This window comes from Zea mays, chromosome 9 (genome assembly GCF_902167145.1).
Source record: "Zea mays cultivar B73 chromosome 9, Zm-B73-REFERENCE-NAM-5.0, whole genome shotgun sequence".
Classification (NCBI taxonomy): Eukaryota; Viridiplantae; Streptophyta; class Magnoliopsida; order Poales; family Poaceae; genus Zea; species Zea mays.
The window spans coordinates 145,729,699-145,756,174 of NC_050104.1; the positions used below are offsets into that span (position 1 = coordinate 145,729,699).

General features: G+C 45.3%; 1 protein-coding gene and 1 long non-coding RNA gene across 4 annotated transcripts; both read right to left on the minus strand.

The window, feature by feature from the left end:
* Positions 1-2,579: 2,579 nt before the first annotated feature.
* On the minus strand, positions 2,580-12,300 carry LOC100283651 (uncharacterized). Of its 3 annotated transcripts, none has more exons than XM_008660436.4 (11): positions 11,778-12,300; positions 11,524-11,658; positions 9,955-10,021; positions 9,712-9,808; positions 9,522-9,618; positions 9,191-9,274; positions 8,979-9,019; positions 7,778-7,843; positions 3,207-3,262; positions 3,053-3,104; positions 2,580-2,951 (listed from the first exon to the last, which is right to left on the minus strand). In XM_008660436.4, exons 1-10 carry the CDS (start codon positions 11,947-11,949, stop codon positions 3,071-3,073), a joined length of 849 nt encoding a protein of 282 aa, XP_008658658.1. In that variant the 5' UTR covers positions 11,950-12,300; the 3' UTR covers positions 2,580-2,951; positions 3,053-3,070. The 3 variants fall into 3 exon arrangements, 2 of the variants coding, with proteins under 2 accessions (XP_008658658.1, NP_001353617.1); NM_001366688.1 differs by having other exon boundaries at positions 2,610-2,951; positions 3,203-3,262; positions 11,778-12,146; XR_002264767.3 differs by lacking the exon at positions 3,207-3,262 and having other exon boundaries at positions 3,053-3,154.
* Positions 3,267-6,430, minus strand: LOC109942198 (uncharacterized). Its single transcript, XR_002264819.2, has 2 exons — positions 4,117-6,430; positions 3,267-4,042 (listed from the first exon to the last, which is right to left on the minus strand). It is a non-coding gene; the product is annotated as an uncharacterized lncRNA (long non-coding RNA).
* Positions 12,301-26,476: the final 14,176 nt, after the last annotated feature.

Below are 26,476 nucleotides of genomic sequence, written 5' to 3' on the forward strand. Positions count from 1 at the left end.
CTCCCCGTTGAGGAGGCCACAAAGGCCGGGTCTCTTTCAACCCTTCCCTCTCTCAAACGGTCCCTCGGACCGAGTGAGCTTCTCTTCTCAAATCAAAGCCGGGAACAAAACTTCCCCGCAAGGGCCACCACACAATTGGTGCCTCTTGCCTTGATTACAATGGAGTTTTGATCACAAGAACAAGTGAGAAAGAAACGAAGCAATCCAAGCGCAAGAGCTCAAAAGAACACGGCAAATCTCTCTCGCTAATCACTAAAGACTTGTGTGGAGTTGGAGAGGATTTGATCTCTTTGGTGTGTCTAGAATTGAATGCCTAGCTCTTGTAAGTGGTTGAGAAGTGGAAAACTTGGATGCAATGAATGGTGCGGTGGTTGGGGTATTTATAGCCCCAACCACCAAAAGTGGTCGTTGGGAGGTTGTCTGTTCGATGGCGCACCGGACAGTCCGGTGCACACCGGACATGTCCGGTGCCCCCGCCACGTCATCACTGCCGTTGGATTCTGACCGTTGGAGCTTCTGACTTGTGGGCCCGCCTGGATGTCCGGTGCACACCGGACACGTACTGTTTACTGTCTGATGTGCCAGTATGGGCACGCCTGACTTCTGCGCGCGCTGCGCGCGCATTTAATGCGCCGCAGGTAGCTGTTGGCGCCGAATAGCCGTTGCTTCGGAGTTGCACCGGACAGTCCGGTGCACACCGGACATGTCCGGTGAATTATAGCGGACTAGCCGTTGGAGATTCCCGAAGCATGCGAGTTCCTGAGGCCGCTCCTCCTTGGCACACCGGACACTGTCCGGTGTACACCGGACAGTCCGGTGAATTATAGCGCGAGTGCCTCTGGAAATTCCCGAAGGTGGCGAGTTCGAGTTGGTGTCCTCTGGTGCACCGGACACTGTCCGGTGGTGCACCGGACACTGTCCGGTGTACACCGGACAGTCCGGTGCCTCCAGACCAGAGGTGCCTTCGGTTGCCTCTTTGCTCCTTTGTTGAATCCAAAACTTGATCTTTTTATTGGCTGAGTGTGAACCTTTTACACATGTATAGCCTATACACTTGGGCAAACTAGTTAGTCCAATTATTTGTGTTGGGCAATTCAACCACCAAAATTATTTAGGAACTAGGTGTAAGCCTAATTCCCTTTCAGCAGCAGCTGCAGCAGCCGCTGCGCAGGCCGAGCTTGGAGATCAGCCGCAGACTCCATCCGATCAGATTGCATACCGTGTTCGTCGTCTCACCTCCCGGCCTCGCTCCTCCACTCACACCTCCGCTTCCACTCCGCCACCCACTCTGCCTGCTCCCGTCACTCCTATTGCCCCATCCACCTCCACAGCCATACCCACTACCTCCACTACGCCAGCTTCCACTGCTTCCCCTGCTCCCGCTCCCGCTTCAGCTCCTCCTGTCCCTCCACCTCGATTCCGGGAGCGTGATGAGACTGAGGTTCGTCCTCTGGTTTCGGATCCTCGACTGTTTGACCTTCAGCGTGCTACAGCGGCACGGGTACGTAGGTTCAGATACGTACCCGTGGAGTCTTGGCTACCAGCTCAGAGAGACCCTGCAGCAGGTGATCTTTTCAGCACACGTATTCAGGAGTCGTTTTTCAGAGCTCAGATGTCTGCTCAGATAGCTCTGCGAGTGCACCGGCTTTTGGATCTTCCAACCTTTCTGCTTGCAGCCGGTGCTGACTCTGAGGCGCATCTCACCTATCTGCCTGGCCTTCAGACCCTTCTGACTATCAGCGGCAGGTATGTTGAGCAGTGGGTCCGAGTCTTTTACGCCTCTGTTTGGATAGACCCGGATCATCACTGGATGAGGTTTCGCTTTGAGCGTGAGGATGTCACAATTACTGCCAGTCAGATCCGCCAGCTATTTGGATTTCCCGAGTCGACGACTCGCCTTCACAGTCTCTGCTACGACACTTCTGACCCTCCTCGTCGCCCTCACGGCGGTGTGGCTCCGGGTACAGCTCACGTCGCGGCTCTGTTCCGCCCGCCTTTCACAGATGGGTCGCGACGTTCACCGGCAGATTTTACTACAGCAGCAAAGTACTTATATGAGCTCATCAGACGGACTCTTCTGTCGAGGATGGGATACAGGGAGGCTACCACTCATATTCAGCTTTGGCTCCTTGGTGCCCTGGTCTCCCACTCTGAGTTTGACGTTGTGGACTTCCTGATTTGTGAGATCGAGGACACCGTTCTGGATGGGATTCGTGCTCGTCGGCAGTTGCCTTATGCTCACTACTTGTGCCACATCTTTGCGCAGCTGATTTGCCGACTCTTCGATACCTCGGGAAAAATTGGAAGAGTATTCTAAACTTTGTTTTACATTCCGCACTTAATTCAAGCACTTTACGTTGTGTATTTGTTTAGCAAGTATTTGAAGTATTATCTTAGCTTTGTTGCATTTCTAGTATTATATTCTTAGTACTAGTTGTTGGGGTGAAGTTGGGCTCTTGCTTAGCTCTTGCTTAGGTTTTAATTAGTGTTGATTTTTAGAAAAGCCCAATTCACCCCCTCTTGAGCATCGTGGTCCTTTCACCTGCAAGAGTTACCCTTTGGCAAGACCAGACAGGAAAAAAATGCAGGATCACGATGTGAACTCCATATGAATAGTAAGGGACCCCATAGATCCCCTCTATTTACCTACTCACCAAATCAGTTCTGAAGTTAAGAGACTAGAATTCCCGGTCGGAAGTAATCTTATAAAAGAATGCTACTTGCACATTAAATTACACAGCAGAATCCTCACGACGAGTCTCAATAAATGCTACGGCAGCAACAAGGGAAACAAGCTTCCATGTTGGCTCCAGTATAACGCACTTCAGATTTCCCATGTTTCTATAGTTCCATCAGAGGTCAGGTCTTCGTACTCAAAACTGGTTTTAGAAAATCTCTTATGTTACACAGCATGCCTTTGTCATATGGGTTCATAGATTTGACTTCAGAATCTGCATTTGTGGGAGGGAATGGATTTTCGTGTGCCATGTTATAAACCACTAGGGTAACTGAGATAAATAAAATACAATAAAGAGTAGTGCACGTAAAGCACCTGATCGAGGTTGTTCCTTCATCTGGAACTCAGGATATTTCTTCCAGTTAATCTGGAAAATCTGACCTTTTAGCTACAAGAAACACCTAACGAGAAGACGACCTGCAATTGATGAAAAAAGAATCTAAAGCATGGGAAATTTGAAATTACCCACTCATATGTCTTGATGTTGAAGCAGATGCAATATATGTGCCACATCAAGAATACAATCTGGTGACAGAGCAGAGGATGTATTAGAAATTGTTGGAAAGTGTATGAGTCGCTAAATGTTGTGATGTATTGACAGCCTTAGAAGGCCAGTATAAATAGGCAGACAAGAGAAGGAAACCCTATGACTGTTGTGAATAGGGAAGGAAAGATCCCAGATGGAAACCTTCCAGGAGGAAAGGCTACATAAGGAAGCCGCCTAGAAGGGAAGCAGCACAGGGAAACCCTCCTAAAAGGGGATGGCGCAACATCCATGGGCCGGGTCTGTGCATAAGCATATGACAACCCAGCCCCACTCACACCAAAGGCCTAATACAAGTATTCTAACACCCCCGCACTCCCAACTCTAGCTACTACAGACGTTGAGACTGGACCGAAAATCGGAGAAAACTGAAGTAGGAAGGCCTTTAATGAAAATATCAGCAAACTGCGACGTCGTTGGAACATGAAGAACTCGGACATCACCAATGGCCACCTTGTCGCGAACGAAGTGCAGATCAATCTCAATGTGCTTTGTGCGCTCATGCTGAACTGGATTGGATGACATGTAGATGGCACTAACGTTGTCACAATAAAACAGGCAACTGTGAGTCAATGGTGAGTGCAGTTCTAGAAGCAGCTGGCGCAACCAAGAAGCCACTGCAACACCATTTGCAACAGCATGGTACTCTGCTTCAGCACAGGAGCGGGAGACTGTGTTATGACGCTTGGATGACCAAGATATGAGGTTGTCAACAAGAAAAACGGCGTAACCAGAGGTAGACCTACGGGTGTCAAAACAACCTGTCCAATCAACATCAATATATACCACAAGTCCAGAGTAGTGGCATGTCGAAGAAGGCCAAAATCCGGAGTACCTTGGAGGTAACGAAGAATCGTTTGAGAGCATTCATCCTACTATTCATCGTTCATCCGATCGCCTAAATATTCAACTGCATCCATCATGATGATCAGCTCACCTAAGACCTACCAGACCAATATCTCAGTTATACAAACTATGGTGACTGTGATTTTCCTTCCAGTAAGAACTTTTCGGTTAGTGTTAGTCACTCATACCAGAATTGCTCCAAGTTGAGCGCGCTTAACTTTGAGGTCCTTTCAAACCATGCTTCTAAAAAGAAAGGTGAACCATGTTTGTATGGATATGTCGTCAATCCTATAAAACCTGACCCAAGATACCACAGCCCACCCAGACCAGAATATCACAATATTCTAGCTATCTGGGTCCCGCCATACTATTGTCCCATGTTATACAGTAGGTAGCAACAGTTGCCACCAACATAAACCTCTGCTCATGAATAGCCCAGAAATAATTCCTGACACTCCGCTCAAAAATACATGATTTTACAAATATCCCCAAATATTCAAATTTTAGAATATTCTAGGAATATTCTTTTTTCCTTTTCTTTTTCTATTTCCTATGATTATAAAATCCAAAACTCCTCTGTTCAAACTCATATTTCGACAATTGTTGTTTTAAAATTCTTATCAAAATATCCTCTATCCAACCATGTCAACCCTTAAGCATAGTTCATATTTCAGAAAACTCCAAAAATACTCTTGTCCTATATTTTGCTTATAATTTCCCTATTTGAACTGAGTCAGACAATTCCTTCGCCACTATTCTCATAAACAGTGAACTCTACCGTACTAAACCACATGTACCCAGCTATAAATACACCTAGTTACAATCTCCCTCTCCACACCCTCAACACCCTGAGCCAAGGTAAACCCCCACTCACTCAGTTACCCCGCTCTGCCGACTACACGTCAAGTGTCGCTTCGCCTCCAATCCACCCTTCTGGTAAGCACCACCACTCCACCAGTAATATCACAACACCACATGACACAGATTCTGCTCAAGACTCTACTCATCCATATATCACCATTATTGACCACTATATTGAACATTTGTTAATATACTTGTTGGTTTGTATGTTTGATTGGCCTTGCTGTGTAGTTATCGGAGCGTTCATGCTGTCTCGTGAAGGCCAGTTCGCGAGCTCTCACCATTTCACCGGTTAAAGCACGGCAAGCTCACTGGATCCATTTGATGCATAAATTACCTATGTTTTCAAACGCATCCTTCAGTCTGTTATTTTATGTATTATATGATTTTGTTGCTAAGAGACATGTTAATATGGCCACCCAACCTTAGAATTTTACTGCAATTCATCTTTATACTTCTTAAATTTTTTTGTTACAAAATGATTTGAGAAAATGTGTGAGATTTTCAAAAGAAAATGTTTTCAAAATGTGTATGATGAAGGGTTATCACCCTTATCACCTTTGAGCGGGATGATAAGGGACTCCCTAGTTTGGGAGGGCCTTAAGGTGATGGCTCAGCAAGATTAGGTGTAAGCATGAAGGATTGTCCCTCTCGTATAAGGACCGGTTTGTCATTCTTCACTTCTTATACTCTTAATAAGTACAACCACTCGAGACTGTATGGGTAGTCGCTTGATCCGAACTTGCACGGTCTGCACCCCAGGGTTATGGTGGCTGGAGAGCACCAGGAGAACAAGGAGGGGGGATGTTTTGTCCTGTTTTGGACATGGAGGTGGCCTTGTTCCTTTCGGTATAACTGTTAAGGTAAAGTCGTGCAAGGGAGGAAAGAGTTTCAGATTCAGGTCTCATTGGCCATGAGATCGCAGAACCGGACTAGTGGGTAAAGTGTACACTTCTGCGCTGAGTTCAAAAACTTATTTGAATAGTCCGCGTCCACGGATATGTATGAGTTATGGTTTGGTTTGACAATTATTGTTCTGTTTTCCAAAAATACTTTTGAAAAATGGTTTTAAAAGGTCCAACGGTTGAGCCGTGAGCTATGGTGGACGGGAAGTCCAGTAGTTGTTTTTTAAATGAAAACCGGTGGGAAACTAACGAGATTCCTGTATGGTTTAGTTCAGGAGATTTTGTTCTATATTGAAAAACTTTCTGCTCATTTGGGAGCGGATGCACTTTGAAATGATAAAATGCTTTACAAAATAGCCCTACATCAAAATTTGTTTTTTCTGCAAAAAAATATCCTGATCTCCACATACTCCATGCATTATATCTGATTTTCCCATTCCATGGGTGAAAGTGGGCTGCTGGGTACGTAAGTACTCACTCTTCCTTATTTGTTGTTTTTCAGAGAAGGATGATCGGGTAAGAGTTACGCTTGTTTCTCAACCATGTTTGTGGCTGTTGGACCGCTGATTTGCTTCGTTGTGTATATCGGGCTGCTTTAGCCTCACTCTGATGATATGTCCCGAGTTGAGGACCAACTCTTAAAGTTGATCGCCACCTTTATAGGTTTGTCTCGTTTAAGCATATCTGAAAACATCTGATGTATAAATGTATGTACTAGCCTCATGTGACTAGTATGTGTATCTCATTTGAGTACCAGAAGATTGGGACGCTTCAATAAGCATATGACAGCCTGGTCCCACTTACACCAAAGGCCTAATACAAGTATTCTAACATATATAAACAAGGCACCACCAGGTTATGCAATACTCCCTCCAATCCCAAATATATGTCCATTTAGATTTGGCACTGGAATTAAGGTTTGGGATACAATGACTATATTACCCATCCATCACCCATCACTGCTAGAGTTAAGACGGGTGGTAAGGGAATTGCATTGATTAATCACATTTAAGGCATTGTTCGGTTGCGTCTGGATCGAAGGGGATTAAATCCAGACGCAACCGAACAAGCCCTAAGTAGGGACGGACAAGGAAGAACAAAGCAAAAAAGGCTCAATGAAGATATTATGGACTCATGTTTGGTGCATTGGAAAGAAGATCAAACGAGGGACTTATCTTTAGGGTCAGAGGGAGTAGCACAACACTGCAGTTTTTAATTAGTGTGTTTGGTTGGTATAGACATAGCAATTACAAATGTAGATAGGAGTGAGGTCTTGTCATGCTAAAAGAACTGATGGCAGACATTTCAAGTTCTAACACATGCAACACGTATGGCAGCTGGCAATTTCAATATGTCTGGCCAATACTCCTAAATATAACAATGATGAAGTGGACTGAGGTCGTATTTCTTGTGGCATGCTTTCAAATTCGGGGGTGAACACACTTTCTTCTTTTTTACTGATGAATTCAATTCACAGTCCGTGAGTATGTATTCACATGAATAAGAAAAATCTCTAGATTACATTGTTGTGAATTGATGCCAACCACAGACTGGCAAGTTGTAACGTTTTTATCACAGTAGCCTGAAAACTTATCAGTTTAAGCACAGAAAAACATTAAAAAAACTCCAGTAAATATCCCCATGATGCAGAATTTGAGTGGTATTTTTCTTTAATAGTTTAATAAGAATGATCAATGGGAGCATAGGCATGAGGTAAGTCAAAACTCAATACACAGATTTTCTGAAGTTCTCTAAGAGATGAAGCACCAACCCTGACAATCTACCTCAAAAGCAAATAGTCTATAAGGACAAAAAATTCATGGAAGCACAGATAAAAGCACAAAACAAAGAGCCATCATTACATCACAGGGGTTAAGAGCAAACCTGCCAGAGGACTTGGAGGATAGAGAAGAGCATTGTACTGATTACCATGTTTAGAGATACAGGATTCTGCAAAGTACATGAGTACACTAAGTAAGCATCTTGCAGTCATTCTTATAGATCAGGAATGAAGGGTACAGTTTGATGGGTAAATAAAACAAAAAGAAAAGGTTGCATGGTTTCTCAGAAACATGGAAGACTGACTCAAAAGGCCCACACCATAGTTTAATACAACTGCTTTCAATTATACCATGGTAGACCTGATTTGAATATATTAACATTGGAATTGGGAAAAAAACTCGGCTGTTAGGAGAAAGACCACTCCACGGTATTATATTAAGAAGTTCAATCGGAGCCCCGAAAAAAAACTCGGACAGTAAGAGAAAGACCACCCCCATGGTATTATATTAAGAAGAAGCTCAATCAGAGCCCCGGCCAAAAAAGGTCAAAAGCTGGCCCCCGTGCAACATGAGGGTCCACCCCCTATAGCCCAAATCTTTACTTGTGTTTTGAGCCCTTACAGCCCCTACATAAGGATCCGCCCCCTATAAGTCAGTCAATCTCGTGTGCACACACACAACTAGAGGAGCCAACGAGTGATTTTTTTAACCTTAGCCTGAAATTCGCTCCCGCTGGGATTCGAACTCAGGATCTAAGGAGTGCTATTCAAACCACCTAACCAACTCAACTAGATGCTCTTTCGCTTAACAATTAACATTGGAAATACTAAAGACATACAAATGCACTCACTATGCATATGCACTATGCAGTAAAAAATGGCGTGTTTGAGAAAAGGAATGAATAGCTACTATGCTAAATCATCCAAGCAAATAGTCCTACAAGAGAACAAAATAATTTGTATGGTTGAACACACATTTACTTAACGAGTAGCTTGTTTGCTAAGGTCAACTTCTCCTGCATGTTTGAGAAATATGGGGGTGGGGGAAACTGAGCACCTTCAAAAACAGTAAACTGCAGGAAAATCTTGAAAACAAAATGGAAAATGTAGGTGTGTGTGTCATCAGGTTAATTACTGTTTCAATTATTGCCACTGTTTTTGTAATTATTCGGTCCAAGTCAATGGTTCGAAAAAAAAACTGGCAAGAGTCGAAATACTAGCTGAGACCAATGGCCCATACCTAAATTTTCCAAACGAAATTGCCTTACAATACATGCAATAAGAATAAGATATGGGCATAGATACCTCTGATTTTATAGTTCCTGAGCTAATGCATATAGTAATATCTGCATAACACGGAAATGTAGGTGAAATTATTTGGTTACCTAACACAGTAAAACTTGGAAATAAATAAATAAATAGTTGTTGGTACTTTAGTTAGAGATAAGAAGCAGCCGCATCTGCTATTAGGATAAACCCAACACTCATTTCAGAGAGCAAGAAAACAAATAGCATACATTTTGTTGAGCACATCGTATATGTTGATTCAGCAACAACAAATCCTGTCAAAAGGGCCATAAATAGACGATGATTTTTCTGTCCTGCAAAATACACACAGGAGATTACTGTCATGTCACCAATGTTTTCAAGTCGAACGACTTGCTGGTCGTTCTGGCTGACCGACTAGGACGATTAATCGTGATTAATCACGGTTAGTCTGACGACTTGGGCGATTAATCGTGATTGGTCCAAAGTGACTTCGACGACTAATCGGACGACTTGAAAACATTGCATGCCACAATAGGGCAAAACACTATCATTTGAAAAAAAAATGAAATTCAATAATACCTATACAAGTACCAAATGCAGGGCAATGATGGTCATAGCCCCTAATGTTTGCTTTGCACCAGGTACACTGCCTGACTCTTGAGAGCATTGGGAGTCTCTACACCGAAAGTAAAAAAATAGTGTTAAAGAAATATTTACTTCAAGTTAGTAACTTAGAACAGCTTCATTTAAAATTAGATTATCACGACACCTCACTCGTGTATATAGCTTCCACAAAATCCTTGCAACCAGCCTCTGCCAAATAAGAAGAATCACAAGCAAAAATACCAGGATCACAAGATAAAATCCTGCAATAAAAAGGTAGAAATTAATCCCTGCATCCTAAAGGTGGTCAATCTCAGAATCACATTGCACTGTTTTAAATTCACTAGGCCTAGCTTAGATTTGCAAACTTCATTGAAAATAATTATTCCTGAAGAAGTAACCTACTAACCTGTAGAATCCCCACAGAAGCAGTGCACATTCTGCATTTATTAGCATGTCCAGCAGAGAAGAAGTTTCTGCAAAATATTTGACAGATTACAGATCCACAACAACAGTAGACATATGCACAGTGCTGTTTTCCCCTGCTCCCAAACGACGGTATAAAACACAACAAATTAATGAATATTTAAAGGGTTAATAACACAAAATCTACTATATGCACATTCTTTCAAATTTCCTGTGAGTTTGAGAAAAATAAATCCAATGTGCTGTTAGACCATTTACAGTGCCTCATCCTCAATACCCAATGATATGCTACAGCAGGTCCAAAAAGGATGGTGTCCTAAAAATATATGAAGTTATAATAGTAAACCTGAATCAAAGTACTAAGATGGCACATGCACATGAGAATAAAATCAACCGATTCATCACTAAAAGGGCTTATATGATCATTAACAATATATATTACTTTTTCCTGGGTACACTTGCTAAACACCACATAAACCAGACTGGAGATAGCAGTAACATATCATTTGACAGTGGTATGTACCTGGTTAATAGCACTGCAATTCACGATGAACTAGAGGTGAGCACAGACAAACCAAGAGTAATGCTTCCATGCTTGATCTCTTGAAGCATTTTGATTCACCAAGAATTAGGACTCTAAAAGTGAGCACAAATTGACTAGAGCATGCAGTGTCCACACTTGGTCCCTTAACCGAAGCCAGCTCAGTCTTGAGCAGATACGGGTTTTGTAGTTGAGCACAAATTTGGTGACAAGGAGTGACCTAATGTTGAAGTACTACAGGGATTCATAGTTGAAATAATCCCTTAGTATATGCTTTGAAGTCTGCAACTCTCATTGAATGGAGCATAAAATCATCTCTTAATGGCTGAATCCAATTTACAGTACCTAACCAGAAGAAGCAACACTGACAAATTTAATCCTTTCACTTCAGCTATTTCAGTCAAGGTCGGATTCTAAATCTGGGAAACATGTATGGCTGAATACTAAGCTAAGACGAGACATTGGCAATTTTGCCATTATGATTTGTGGCTACAGGGATTCATAGTTGAATATTCCCTTAGTATATGCTTTGAAGTCTGCAACTCTCATTGAATGGAGCATAAAATCATCTCTTAATGACTGAATCCAATTTACAGTACCTAACCAGAAGAAGCAACACTGACAAATTTAATCCTTTCACTTCAACTATTTCAGTCAAGGTCGGATTCTAAATCTGGGAAACATGTATGGCTGAATACTAAGCTAAGACGAGACATTGACAATTTTGCCATTATGATTTGTGGGCTTCGTCAATATGATATCGGGCCCACAAATCATAGACCCAGATGGTCCCACCAGTTATAGAGACGGGATGGTATAATAACAGGAAGCCAAAACTGATAGTGGCAAAATTACAAATTTCTCAAGCTAAGACATAGAGGTATAACCTTCCAGGTAATTTTACTAACTTCCAGAGGCAGCAAGACAAAAATAGCAAATATCCACACCACAGCGATCGATTGTGTCCTACCAATACAGTGCAAGTCCGCAAGCATTACCACAAGAGCTCACTTCTACGGATTACGAAGATGTAAACGCCCCACGATAGGAGGATGTTGAAGAGCACGAAGAGCGGCGCCGACGCCGTCACTCCGATGAACCTCCTCCACAGGCGGCCGAGCACGATAGCCGCGAGTAACACCAGCCCTACGCAACACGCAATCAAAGGAGGGTCAGAATTGCGCTTAAGCTAAAAAAAAAGTAGAGACACCACGTAGCCGGGGCAGGAAACCAAAAAAGGAAACGAGCGACCCGAGAGCACCGACCCGCGATGGGGAGCATGGCGAGGAGATAGAGGGAAGGGAAGAGGCGGGGAACCATCGCCACGGCGAGCTGCGAGAAAAGCACTAGGCCGCATGACGCGAGCGCGCACCACAGCACCTCGCACGGCGACAACGACCTCCGCGGGCGCTGGAGCCCCGACGCAAGCCTGCTCATCGCCTCGAACTCCTCCCCGGGCCGACCCCAGGAACCATCAAAGCCGCCCGAGCCAGGAGATCCAGTCGATCTCGGCTGGGTCCACTGATGGGGACGGAAGTAGGGGAAGGAATCGGAGATGATGTGAGGCAAATCTCAGTTGACGACGAAGAGGGCTCGCGGCGGCATTTCGTCGAACGTGTGCAGTGCGCGGAGGTAAGCGGTAAGCCGGTATCAGCTCTATTTGACACACATTTATTTAGTGTAGTTTAAAATAGAAGATAAGATAAGAGATCTATTGAAGACATGTATAACTCTAAGATGTTAGTTCGATTTTTCAAGTATAAGAGGCAATTAAGAGTATGTTCAAGAGTAAAGTATTTTTACTATTTCTATACAATATTATGGTTTTGATCAATACCGTAATATTTTATGTCATTAGGTCTTTGGTTGTATTACTGAAAACTATGTGTTTCAAAAACCATAGTATTCTAGATATTATGGTACTTTTGGAGTATTTAAAACTCCACTCTAACCTAAAGTTTTCATAACATGGCTAGCTTTTGTCTAATACCATGGTTTACAATGTTGTATAAAACAATGTTTCTCAAAACCATGGTACTTTTGGAACTGCTAAAACTACATTATTGTCAAAACAATTGTATAATATAGTATTATAAAACCATAGTTTTGAGAAACATTGTTGTCAAGCAGACCCTAAGAGACTTTGTGATACAATCAAGAGCCCATATACCATAAATGCAATTAAAAGACAATATGCATGGAGAGTCATACATAGACGGGCTCTTCGTGAAGAGTTTGTCTCTTTTTTCATTTAACCCCTAGAAACTCCTCAAAAGACTCAGATTAAATGAGGTTGTACATGCTCTAACAGTAGAAGCGAAAATGTGGAATAGTCATCCTCGCAGCTCGCAAGGTGCTGCAATGCTGCTGGGGAAATAAATTTAGGTCTTGTACATATCTTAACACTTGGCCTATCCACCCAATTATCGACCTTACTACCTGTTGAGCACCAAAATTGTTCTGGTGGACGGTCCGGCCCTGAGGCCGGACGGTCCATGGTACGGACTGTTCGCCGTAGCGGTGTGAACCGTCCGCGTGTGCGCATAATCAATTAGGATTCCAGTTTTCTTGCGGGATTTGTTAGCTAAACCTGTGAAATTAACTCGAGAACTGACTTCTAACGGGTCCAGACCTTCACCTTTATATAGATGAAGGGCTACAGCTGATTGAACCCTCACAATCGATCCAATCAACTCTACTTATCGTTTTTACCTTAAGCATTAGGAGTATCCCTAGTTTAGACGTCCTCCACCTCGAATCTTCAACTCTCTTCGTCTCTACGTCGACTAGAGGCGTCTTCGGTGGCCTGCCGAGCTAAGACACACCCAAGGATCTCTCTCCCCGACGGATTCCCTCCCGGGAGGTGATATCTAGGTCTGCTGCGAGAAAGATCACCCTCTGCGCCATCGTGGATCATCCAAGCCCTAGGCGCGGACCATTCAGACATACGCAGAGAAGAAGTCGCTCCTGCGCCCAGGTCACGGACCGTCCGACCCTGTGACACGGACCGTTCGCGCCTCCGTATAGAGCACCGCCAGGTGGTTCGTTCTAGTGTTTGGCGCCCAAATCGGCGTCAACACACTTTTTGGCGACTCCGCTGGGATCAGGTGTCTAGATTTGCTAAAAATCAGGCCCTCCAATGGATGGTTATAAAGATCACACTGATATCTCCCCGGACAATATTCTGAAGTCGGCTGTTGAAAGTCTGACAGTCGATGAGCAACAACAATATGAAGACTACATACGTTAAGCGAAGGAGAAATTCTTGTCACAATACACGGTGGATCGCCACCAGAAGGTGATCAAACATGGAGAGACCGATGTCACATCTCTTCTATCAAACAGTATGTAGATCAGCAGCAGAATCAAATGAAACAACAGATTGGAGGCTAGAAGAATCAATTAGAAAATTAACAGTAGAAGTATGTTGTTCCTAGATTTCCATCATATCAAACTAGTAATACGATATCTATGTCTAATACATAGGCAACAAATGGGGATTCGCAGCCCTAGCCATTATATGGTATTGAAAGTGCGTTCATCCCTTCTATGTGTTTTGGTGATTTGGATAACAACACATTTAAATATCTAACATTTTTGATAAGTGTTGAACAGAAAATTCATTATGATGAACATACTTGAATAGTGTATAATGATCAGTAAACAAAGGTTCTAAAAGTCGTTTAGAGGGAGGGTGAATAGACAAAACCTGAATTTTATAAACTTTGAACACGCATTATGCCCGGGGTTAGTATTAGAAATAATTCGGAGTGCGGAAGATAGTTCTCCTTGCTAAGGGTTGCTCAATCGATGCATTCGCGAAGGGGTATCGTTGATCATTGTCCGTCCGATCAACGCACAACGCGCCAAATTAAATCTAGACGACCACGAATACGTGACCGACTTCGACTATCCGATCTAGATCCAACAGCTGATGGTCGCTACTGCACCGAGCCGTTCATCACCGAGTCAATGACCCGGATCAAACCTCACGAAACGGTATGTCGCGGTCTAATCTGCACCGTTGATCTGCCGATGAATGATACCTGCTCACCCCTCTCGTTCGCGGTCGCTCGAGTGGCGGGGCATGTGACGACGCGGCGGAACTTTGCCAGAGAATTCCAATTCACCAATCCAGCGGATAATTTGCGCCTGCAACTACGCAAAAACCAAATTTGCCACTACCTTAACCGATTGGGGTGGGTGTTAACCCAGATTACGGTCGCAGTGGCTCGGACAACCACGTTCCGTGACCATGGTGTAGCGGCGGCGGTGTCTGGCCGCAAGGTCCACCGGAATCCTAAGCTTAACCCGACAATGAACTAGGGAGCGCGATGGAAGACTCGAGCGCGGAGGAATTGCTCACCGGTTAACAACGATGCACGGAGTCCGGTACTCGACGTTGGACGGCGCCGGGGCGGATCGCTTGCTTCGACTAGAAATTGTCGACGGTGGGGTGGTCGATTTCCCCCCGCCGCGCACACGAGCGTGAGCCGGTGATGCGACAAAGCCTCCTGGCCCGCTCTTCAGGCTTCTACGGCGGTGAACTCGTGGTCCGACAGTGGCGATCGATGCAGGCCTGGTGTCAATCTATCTCTGGTGGTGCCTGGCGAGGGGTTGAAGAGAAAGGGGAGGAGAGGAAGGGGTAAGGTATGGCGGGCGCTAGGTCTTATACCCTGGGATGGATCGGACTTGCACCAGGCACGCGGTGATCGTGACCGCAAGCTCCGCCGAGGTCCCCGTGAGGCAGTTGGGGACGAAACTGACGGGGAGGGCCCACCCAGCAGCGAGAACTTGAGTCACGCGGTAAACGGTGACAGGTGGGGTCACGGAATCGGTGAGCGCTCTACGACAGACGCGTGATCGATCGATTGGCTAGTGGGGCCCTTCCGTCAGTGTCGCAGGGGCGCGCGCGTAACTGACAGAGGCGGTCCACATGTCGGCGCTATCCATCCGTTGGGCTGAGGCGATGTGGGCCGAAAGGGGAGGTCTGGCCCAGGTAAGTTTTCTTCCCTCTTTTCTTTTTATTCTTCTTTCTTTTATTTTCCAATTTTTTATTTCAAAATTGAATTTTGAATTTCATTGTGAGTTTCATATTTAGGCTAATTGCACAACTTCAAATTCTAGTGTAAGAAGAATATTTATTTATTTATATATTTATTTTATGTATATGGTATTTTTCCATCTCTTTCTCCTTTTCTCTGTTATTTCAAATTTCTATTTATTCAAATTAGGTATTAAATCCCCAATTTTGGATATCGATTTATTTATATCGCTATGATTACTATTATTATTAAATGCACAATCAAATACTCCAACATGATGCACAAGTTATTCAGGTGTCATTTGTTAAATATTCACTTTTAAATGTGGGTGTTTACATGTGCTATTAAATATAAGTCACATAAATACAGAGATCAACTCTATTCTCATTACTTACAATTTGGGTATTACACTAATCTATGATGTAGATACAATTTATTGCCTGCACTGCACCAACCACTGATGCGACATCTCGGTCTCCTACCACATAGAGATGAAAAGGAGGAAAAAGTATTTTAGACGTCGGCGCTCGTACTCCTGACTCGATGACGACGATCATTGTTGACTTGTTGTCCTTCACCTTGTTTCGAAGGTATGAAGCACTATTGCTTTCATCGTATCTCTCTCACCGTAGCAGTAATATATGTAAATAAGACACATCTCTTACTAAGAATATGGACGGAGAGCTCAATGAGATGCTAGGGTTTCAATAACTAAGGCTATATTCAGCGGATCGTGCATATACTCGTGCAAAAACATTGTTTTGCATGATAGACTATACCGTTTACAAAGTGTAGTTTAAAATATAAGGTAAGATATGGAGTCCTAGTTTCTAGTAGCTTCTCTCACACTTCATATCTCACTTCCCACTCTCTATATTAAAATTCATTTTGTAAATAATATATTCTATAGAGCAAATAATATTTTACGCAGTCTGCTCAAGATGGTCTAAGACTGGCTTCAACGGTTGCTGCAACCCTCCCCCTCCCCTATCACTATTGACGATTTAGCGGCTACAGTCCCCCCCTTCCGTTCGCCGGCGTACTCCTCCTCTTCCTCTCCCGTAGCAATTCGTTCTCTCTCACGCTACATGGAGGGGCACTCTACGCCGCTTTCCCCGCGTGCACAGCTTCCTTCGCCCGCACGACCGCGGGTGCGGAATACTCCGAGGCGACTGTTGGAGGCGAACCCAGTCCGTCGTTTGCGCTGCCGGAAAAGGTACCCGTCGAGCCGCCTTCTCCCGCGATTCCGTTTTCCTGCTCCGGGCGGCGACCACCGGTGGGGGACCTCGACGGGGCTCTGTCGTCCAGCTTCACCGACCGACGAGCCGGCAGATCCGGGCGAAGTGACCGGGTTTGAAGACGTCGCCGTTGTTGTTCTCTATCAGTCAACACGTCGTCTGCGGGCTCTCGTCCAAAGGGAGGTCATCGATCCGGGCATAGATCTACGTTGAGCCGATCTGCTTCCTTCGATCTGCAAGCTCCAAGGTACAATTCGTGTCTTCTCCAATGTCTCCACCTCTGATTGAATCCCTTGCCAAATATACGTCGCTTCGATTTACACTAGGGTTTAGGTGCTCTTGAACTGCTTTCACAGTTAGGGTTTAGGTGTTCTTCAACTACTTTCATAGTTAGGGTTTGCCATCGTCAAATAAGGTATGTCCGAACCATGGTACTCGGATCTTAGATTCGGGCAATGTGTTGGTGGATTTCATCCCAAAATTAGCTTGGATTTTCGATAACACTACGGATCCATAGTTTCCTTTACCATGTTGGCCGATAGTGTAGGTCTATCTATGATTTCCACTAACTTAACCTACAATTTACAGTAGTGTTTGCTTACAAGAGTAACCATTGCATGCAACTAACGAACACCTTTACTTATTATGCAGCTTCAAAACTTTAGTTGATTATTTGACGTCCACTTCAAGTAATTGAGGTTCTAATTTATTTTTCGTTGTTCTTCATTGTTTGTAATCAATTTCATAAGTCTAGTTTCCATCGATGTTGTCTGTGCTTTCATGTTTGTAGTTGTCAGTACCCTAAATCAGGGGTACCCTCTCCTAAAGCATGAAGACACCGCACCTATGTGACGTCCCTGGCCACGCGGAGGACCGCGCCTGACCCCACCGGATGGGCAGGCCAAAGGGTGCCACGAGGCAGGGAAAGACACCACACCCCAGTGAGACCGGACCCCCACAGAAGGGCACCGGACCCCTATATACATACAAGTCCGGAGCCTCCGGGTAAGTCCGAACTCCAGCAGGGTCCCGGAACGAGAAGGACCCTAGTGTGTGCAGGGGTCCGGCGCTGACACGTGTGCGGACCTTGCCCTCCGCTTCCCGCTCAGGTAGAGGCTCGCTGCTTGTGGCCCATGACATAAGCTACTGGGCCGAACCTGACGAGAAGTCGTGCAACCCCTGCATTTATTGAGGAAAAGACGTGTCGCCTGCCACTGCGCTGACGGGTGACGTGCCCTCTCAGCATTTAATGCGTCCTGTCCCATCCGCTGGCAGACGACGTCAAGGTCATCCAGCAGGTGGCGCGCCTGCTGGATCTGCTGACAAACAGTGCGCCCGTGCCGGGCGGCGCACTATACATCTTCTCTTCCGCAAGAAGCTTCCCCTGCACGCCAAGGATACGTAGGCCTCGAGCGCCAGGGCACAAGAAGATTGCCTCGGCAACAGACATTAGAGGATCCAAGCTCTATATTCTTTATGTCCCTGGGCCCACATGTCGGGGCCCAGTCCTTTTGTGCATGCCCCCCTTCAGCTATAAAAGGGGAGGCATACGATGTTACAAAGGGAGGCTCTCAGGCCTAGCTTTAGGCAGGGACTCATAAGTTCATACAAGCTCCCAAGCAATACATCACACAGTGGAGTAGGGTATTACGCTCCGGCGGCCCGAACCACTCTAAACCCTCGTGTGCTGTCGTGTGTTGATCCACCAGCCTTGTAGCAAGCAAAACGCTTAGGCCCCTCCTCTCTTTAGGATTTAGGGCGGGTGCAATCCGCCACCCGGCCGGGGAGATTTCCTCTCCGACATTTGGCGTGCCAGGTAGGGGGCTAGGCTTCAAGTTTTTGCTTGTTTTCTCGCTCAGCATGATGGTGCGGATCATCGAGCACCGCGTCGAAACTTTGGAGGACTTCATGATGGAGCAAGAGGTTGCATCCTGATAGTCGCCTAGAGGGGGGGTGAATAGGGCGAAACTGAAATTTACAAATATAAACACAACTACAAGCCGGGTTAGCGTTAGAAATAAAGATGAGTCCGTGAGAGAGGGTGCAAAACAAATCTCAAACAAATAAGGAGTGTGACACAAGGATTTGTTTTACCGAGATTCGGTTCTCGCAAACCTACTCCCCGTTGAGGTGGTCACAAAGACCGGGTCTCTTTCAACCCTTTCCCTCTCTCAAACGGTCCCTCCGACCGAGTGAGCTTCTCTTCTCAAATCAAAACCAGGAACAAAACTTCCCCGCAAGGGCCACCACACAATTGGTGCCTCTTGCCTTGATTACAATGGAGTTTTGATCACAAGAACAAGTGATAAAGAAAAGAAGCAATCCAAGCGCAAGAGCTCAAAAGAACACGGCAAATCTCTCTCGCTTATCACTAAAGCCTTGTGTGGAATTGGAGAGAATTTGATCTCTTTGGTGTGTCTAGAATTGAATGCCTAGCTCTTGTAAGTGGTTGGGAAGTGGAAAACTTGGATGCAATGAATGGTGGGTGGTTGGGGGTATTTATAGCCCCAACCACCAAACTAGTCGTTTGGTGGGGCTGTCTGTCGAATGGTGCACCGGACAGTCCGGTGTACACCGGACATGTCCGGTGCGCCAGCCACGTCACCAAAGCCGTTGGGATTCGACCGTTGGAGCTCTGACTTCTGGGCCCGCCTGGATGTCCGGTGGCGCACCGGACATGTACTGTAGAGTGTCCGGTGCGCCACTACGCGCGTGTCTGACTTCTGCGCGCTCTGGCGCGCATTAATTGCTGTTGCAGGTGACCGTTGGCGCGAAGTAGCCGTTGCCCCGCTGTTACACCGGACAGTCCGGTGTACACCGGACATGTCCGGTGAATTATAGCGGAGCCGCCGTTGCAGTTTCCCGAAGCAGGTGAGTTCCTGAGGCCGCTCTTCCTTGGAGCACCGGACACTGTCCGGTGTACACCGGACAGTCCGGTGAATTATAGCGGAGCGCCTCTGGAAATTCCCGAAGGTGGCGAGTTTGAGTTGGAGTCCTCTGGTGCACCGGACACATGTCCGGTGTACACCGGACAGTCCGGTGCCCTAGACCAGAGGTGCCTTCGGTTGTCCCTTGCTCTCTTTGTTGAACCCCATACTTAGTCTTTTTATTGCCTAAGTGTGAACCTTGGCACCTGTATAACTTATACACTAGAGCAAACTAGTTAGTCCAATTATTTGTGTTGGGCAATTCAACCACCAAAATCAATTAGGAAAATAGGTGTAAGCCTAATTCCCTTTCAATCTCCCCCTTTTTGGTGATTGATGCCAACACAAACCAAAGCAAATATAGAAGTGCATAATTGAACTAGTTTGCATAATGTAAGTGCAAAGGTTGCTTGGAATTGAGCCAATATAAATACTTACAAGATATGCATGAATTGTTTCTTTATTTTTAACATTTTGGACCACACTTGCACTTTCAATATTCCTATGACTTGGTTTGAAATTCACTTGAAAACATATTAGTCATAGCACATGAAAGAGACATGATCAAAGGTATATAAAAGAGCTATGTGTGCAATTTAACAAAAGAAGTTCCTAGAATCAAGAATATTTAGCCCATGCCTAAGTTTGTTAAAAGTTTGTTCATCAAGTGGCTTGGTAAAGATATCGGCTAATTGATCTTTAGTGTTAATGTAAGAAATCTCGATATCTCCCTTTTGTTGGTGATCCCTAAGAAAATGATACCGAATGGCTATGTGTTTAGTGTGGCTATGCTCGACGGGATTATCCGCCATCTTGATTGCACTCTCATTATCACATAGCAAAGGGACTTTGGTTAATTTGTAACCGTAGTCCCGCAGGGTTTGCCTCATCCAAAGCAATTGCACACAACAATGGCCTGCGGCAATGTACTCGGCTTCGGCGGTGGAAAGAGCGACCAAATTTTGCTTCTTTGAAGCCCAAGACACCAAGGATCTTCCCAAGAACTGGCAAGTCCCCGATGTGCTCTTCCTATTGATTTTACACCCTGCCCAATCGGCATCCGAATAACCAATCAAATCAAATGTGGATCCCCTAGGATACCAAAGCCCAAACTTAGGAGTATAAGCCAAATATCTCAAGATTCGTTTTACGGCCGTAAGGTGAGCTTCCTTAGGGTCGGCTTGGAATCTTGCACACATGCATACGGAAAGCTGAGAGCACCTAGAGGGGGGGTGAATAGGTGATCCTGTAAAACTTAAACTTATAGCCACAAAAACTTGTTAAGTGTTAGCACAATTATTGCCAAGTGGCTAAAGAGGAGTCTCAACAAAACACAATACCACAAGAGATCAAACACAGAGAGGACACAGTGGTTTATCCCGTGGTTCGGCCAAGACCAACGCTTGCCTACTCCACGTTGTGGCGTCCCAACGGACGAGGGTTGCAATCAACCCCTCTCAAGCGGTCCAAAGACCAACTTGAATACCACGGTGTTTTGCTTTGTCTTTCAATATCCCGTTTGCGAGGAATCTCCACAACTTGGAGTCTCTCGCCCTTACACTTGAGATTCACAAAGAAATGCGGAGTAAGGGAGGGAATGAGCAACGCACACAAGACTTCAAAAGATCAGAGCAACACGCACACAAGCAGCAACAAGAGCTCGCAACACAACTCAAAGAGTTCACAACTCCACAAGAGCTCTATATGCTATCACAATGAAACGAATGTGCGAGATCGATGTCTTGGTGCTTAGAGATGTTGTAGGAATGCTTGGTGTCCTCCTCCATGCGCCTAGGGGTCCCTTTTATAGCCCCAAGGCAGCTGGGAGCCGTTGAGAACAAATCTGGAAGGCCATCCTTGCCTTCTGTCGTCGGGCGCACCGGACAGTCCGGTGCACACCGGACACTGTCCGGTGCCCGATTTATTTCCATAAACAGCGCAGTTGACCGTTGCAGGCCGTTGGAGATCTGGGAGCTGATGGCGCACCGGACAGTCCGGTGCACACCGGACAGTCCGGTGCCCCCTTCCGACCGTTGGCTCGGCCACGTGTCTCGCGCAGATTGCGCGGCCGACCGTTGGCCCGGCCGACCGTTGGCTCACCGGACAGTCCGGTGCACACCGGACAGTCCGGTGAATTTTAGCCGTACGCCGTCGGCAAATTCCCGAGAGCGGCGTCTTCAGGTCGAGGCAGCCTGGCGCACCGGACACTGTCCGGTGCACCACCGGACAGTCCGGTGCCCCAGACCGAAACAGCCTGTTGGCTGTACACAGCCAACATTCTCCTTTTCTTCTTTTCTCTGTTTCTAACACTTAGACAAATATATTAGTACACAAAACCAATGTACTAAGGTTTAGAAACATACCTTTACTTGTGATTTGCACTTTGTTCATCCATGGGCATATATTCACATTTAAGCACATGTGTTGGCACTCAATCACCAAAATACTTAGAAATGGCCCAAAGGCACATTTCCCTTTCAATCTCCCCCTTTTTGGTGATTTATGCCAACACAACATAAAGCAACTAGAACAAGTGCAAAATCACTTCAAATAGAACTCAAATCAATTTTGATTCATTTATGGCATATATGGATCATCCTTTGCCACCACTTGGTTTGTTTTTGCAAATCAAACTCAAATCTCTATCTCTAAGTCAAACACACATGTTGAAGCATAAAGAGAGTCATTCCAAAAGAGATTGATCAAAGATTTCAAAAACTCCCCCTATTTCCCATAATCAATACTTCTCCCCACAAGAAGCCAACTTTTGACGAAAGAGACAATGCAAGAGTTTTGAACAAACCAAAAGCTCTATTCTACTATTTTCAAAATCTCTCAAGTGATAGCTGATCCATTTATTGCTTTGGCCTTTATTTTCTCCCCCTTTGGCATTAAGCACCAAAACAGAATCAACTTTGGCCCTTTAACCCCATTGCCTCACCAAAATCTTCAATTAAGATCAAATGGCAATAAGAGTACGTGAGATGAACTTGGAATAAGTTACCCTCTCATCGGAGTGCAGTGGAAGTCTTTCATGGTCCAAGTCCACCTTTTCCCTTTCAATTCTCCTTTTGAGACTAAATCAAGCAAACTCAAGCATATGGTTAGTCTCAAAGGGTCAAGTTGTAACACATCTCCCCCTAAACATGTGCATCACTTTGCAACGGACTTGTGAGGTCCAGGGAGTGTTTGTACAACTTGAGCACCACAATAAGCAACAGAATGCAGAATGAACATGATCAAAGGCATAGACACATGTATGCTACAATTCAATCCAAGTTCCGCGAATCTAAGACATTTAGCTCACTACGCAGCCTGCAAAAGGTCTTCTCATCTAGAGGCTTGGTAAAGATATCGGCTAGCTGGTTCTCGGTGCTAACATGAAACACTTCGATATCTCCCTTTTGCTGGTGGTCTCTCAAAAAGTGATGCCGGATGTCTATGTGCTTTGTGCGGCTGTGCTCGACAGGATTTTCCGCCATGCGGATAGCACTCTCATTATCACATAGGAGTGGGACTTTGCTCAGATTGTAGCCAAAGTCCCTGAGGGTTTGCCTCATCCAAAGTAGTTGCGTGCAACACTGTCCTGCGGCAACATACTCGGCCTCAGCGGTGGATAGGGCAACAGAAGTTTGTTTCTTAGAGTTCCACGACACCAGGGACCTTCCTAAGAATTGGCACGTCCCCGATGTACTCTTCCTATCGACCTTACATCCAGCATAGTCGGAATCTGAGTATCCAACCAAGTCAAAGGTAGACCCCTTTGGATACCAGAGCCCGAAGCAAGGCGTAGCAACTAAATATCTCAGAATTCGCTTCACCGCCACTAAGTGACACTCCTTAGGATCGGATTGAAATCTAGCACACATGCATACGCTAAGCATAATATCCGGTCTACTAGCACATAAATAAAGCAAAGAACCTATCATGGACCGGTATGCTTTTTGATCAACAGACTTACCTCCTTTGTTGAGGTCGGTGTGTCCGCCGGTTCCCATCGGAGTCTTTGCGGGCTTGGCGTCCTTCATCCCAAACCGCTTTAGCAGATCTTGCGTGTACTTTGTTTGGGAGATGAAGGTGTCGTCCTTGAGTTGCTTCACTTGGAACCCAAGGAAGTAGTTCAACTCGCCCATCATCGACATCTCGAATTTCTGCGTCATCACCCTGCTAAACTCTTCACAAGACTTTTGGTTAGTAGAACCAAATATTATGTCATCGACATAAATTTGGCACACAAACAAATCACCATCACATGTCTTTGTAAAAAGAGTTGGATCGGCTTTCCCAACCTTGAAAGCATTAACAATTAGAATGTCTCTAAGGCATTCATACCATGCTCTTGGGGCTTGTTTAAGTCCATAGAGCGCCTTAGAGAGCTTACACACATGGTCGGGGTACCGTTCATCCTCGAAGCCAGGGGGTTGCTCCACGTACACCTCCTCCTTGATTGGCCCGTTGAGGAAAGCGCTCTTCACATCCATTTGGTACAACCTGAAGGAATGGTGAGCGGCATATGCTAGCAAGATACAAATTGATTCTAGCCTAGCCACAGGAGCAAAAGTCTCCTCGAAATCCAAACCTGCGACTTGGGCATAACCTTTTGCCACAAGTCGAGCCTTGTTTCTCGTCACCACCCCGTGCTCGTCCTGTTTGTTGCAGAACACCCACTTGGTTCCCACAACATTTTGCTTCGGACGAGGCACCAGTGTCCAAACTTCATTCCTCTTGAAGTTGTTGAGCTCCTCCTGCATGGCCAACACCCAGTCCGGATCTAGCAAGGCCTCCTCTACCCTGAAAGGCTCAATAGAAGAGACAAAAGAGTAATGCTCACAAAAATTAACTAATCGAGACCGAGTAGTTACTCCCTTGCTAATGTCACCCAGAATTTGGTCGACGGGATGATCCCTTTGAATCATCGCTCGAACTTGGGTTGGAGGTGCCGGTTGCGCTTCTTCCTCCATCACATGAGCATCTTGTGCTCCCCCTTGATCACGCGCCTCCTGTTGATGAACCTGTTCATCGTCTTGAGTTGGGGGATGCACAGTTGTTGAGGAAGAAGGTTGATCTTGCTCCAAGTGTTCCTGTGGTCGCACATCACCAATCGCCATGGTACGCATAGCGGCCGTTGGAACATCTTCTTCATCTACATCATCACAATCAACAGCTTGCTCTCTTGGAGAGCCATTAGTCTCATCAAATACAACGTCGCTAGAGACTTCAACCAAACCCGATGATTTGTTGAAGACTCTATACGCCTTTGTATTTGAGTCATAACCTAATAAAAACCCTTCTACTGCTTTGGGAGCAGACTTAGAATTTCTACCCTTCTTTACTAGAATGTAGCACTTGCTCCCAAATACACGAAAGTAAGATACATTGGGTTTGTTACCGGTTAGTAGCTCATACGACGTCTTCTTGAGGAGGCGATGAAGGTAGACCCTGTTGATGGCGTGGCAAGCTGTGTTCACGGCTTCCGTCCAAAAGTACTCGGGGGTCTTGAACTCTCCTAGCATCGTCCTCGCCATGTCGATGAGCGTCCTGTTCATCCTCTCTACCACACCATTTTGCTGTGGTGTGTAGGGTGCGGAGAACTCGTGCTTGATCCCTTCCTCTTCAAGGAACTCCTCCACTTGAAGGTTCTTGAACTCGGACCCGTTGTCGCTCCTTATCTTCTTCACCTTGAGCTCAAACTCATTTTGAGCTCTCCTGAGGAAGCGCTTGAGGGTCCCTTGGGTTTCAGACTTATCCTGCAAAAAGAACACCCACGTGAAGCGGGAAAAGTCATCAACAATAACTAGACCATACTTACTCCCTCCTATGCTCAGATAGGCGACGGGTCCGAAGAGGTCCATATGCAGCAGCTCCAGAGGTCTTGAAGTGGTCATCACATTCTTGCTGTGATGCGCTCCTCCCACTTGTTTACCTGCTTGACAAGCTGCACTAGGTCTATCTTTTTCGAATTGCACGTTAGTCAAACCTATCACGTGTTCTCCCTTTAGAAGCTTGTGAAGGTTCTTCATCCCCACATGTGCTAAGCGGCGATGCCACAGCCAGCCCATGCTAGTCTTAGCTATTAAGCATGCATCTAGACCAGCCTCTTCTTTTGCAAAATCAACTAAATAAAGTTTGCCGTCTAATACACCCTTAAAAGCTAGTGAACCATCACTTCTTCTAAAGACAGACACATCTACATTTGTAAATAGACAGTTATACCCCATGTTGCATAATTGACTAACAGATAGCAAATTATAACCAAGAGACTCTACTAAAAACACATTAGAGATAGAGTGCTCATTAGAAATTGCAATTTTACCTAACCCTTTTACCTTGCCTTGATTCCCATCACCGAATACAATTGAATCTTGGAAATCCTTATTCTTGACGTAGGAGGTGAACATCTTCTTCTCCCCCGTCATATGGTTTGTGCATCCGCTGTCGATAATCCAGCTTGAACCCCCGGATGCATAAACCTGCAAGGCAAATTTAGGCTTGGGACTTAGGTACCCAACTCATGTTGGGTCCTACAAGGTTAGTGCAAATATCCTTAGGGACCCAAATGCAAGTTTTGTCTCCCTTGCATTTTGCCCCTAACTTCCTAGCAACAATTTTCTTATCCTTTCTACAAATAGCAAAGGAAGCATTTAAAGCACAATAAATTGTAGAAGGTTCATTCACTACTTTCCTAGGAGCATGAATAACATTCTTTCTAGGCATATGATGAACAACATTTCTCCTACTAACTTTTCCATTATGC

Bases quoted from the DNA above. Each gene is read 5' to 3' on its own strand.
- LOC100283651 (NM_001366688.1), bottom strand. From the start codon at position 11,949: ATGAGCAGGCTTGCGTCGGGGCTCCAGCGCCCGCGGAGGTCGTTGTCG. The intron at 11,659-11,777 runs GTCGGTGCTCTC...CGTGTTGCGTAG, and splicing joins CGCCATGCTCCCCATCGCGG to GGCTGGTGTTACTCGCGGCT. The intron at 2,952-3,052 runs GTGCTTTACGTG...CCACAAATGCAG, and splicing joins GAAGGAACAACCTCGATCAG to ATTCTGAAGTCAAATCTATG.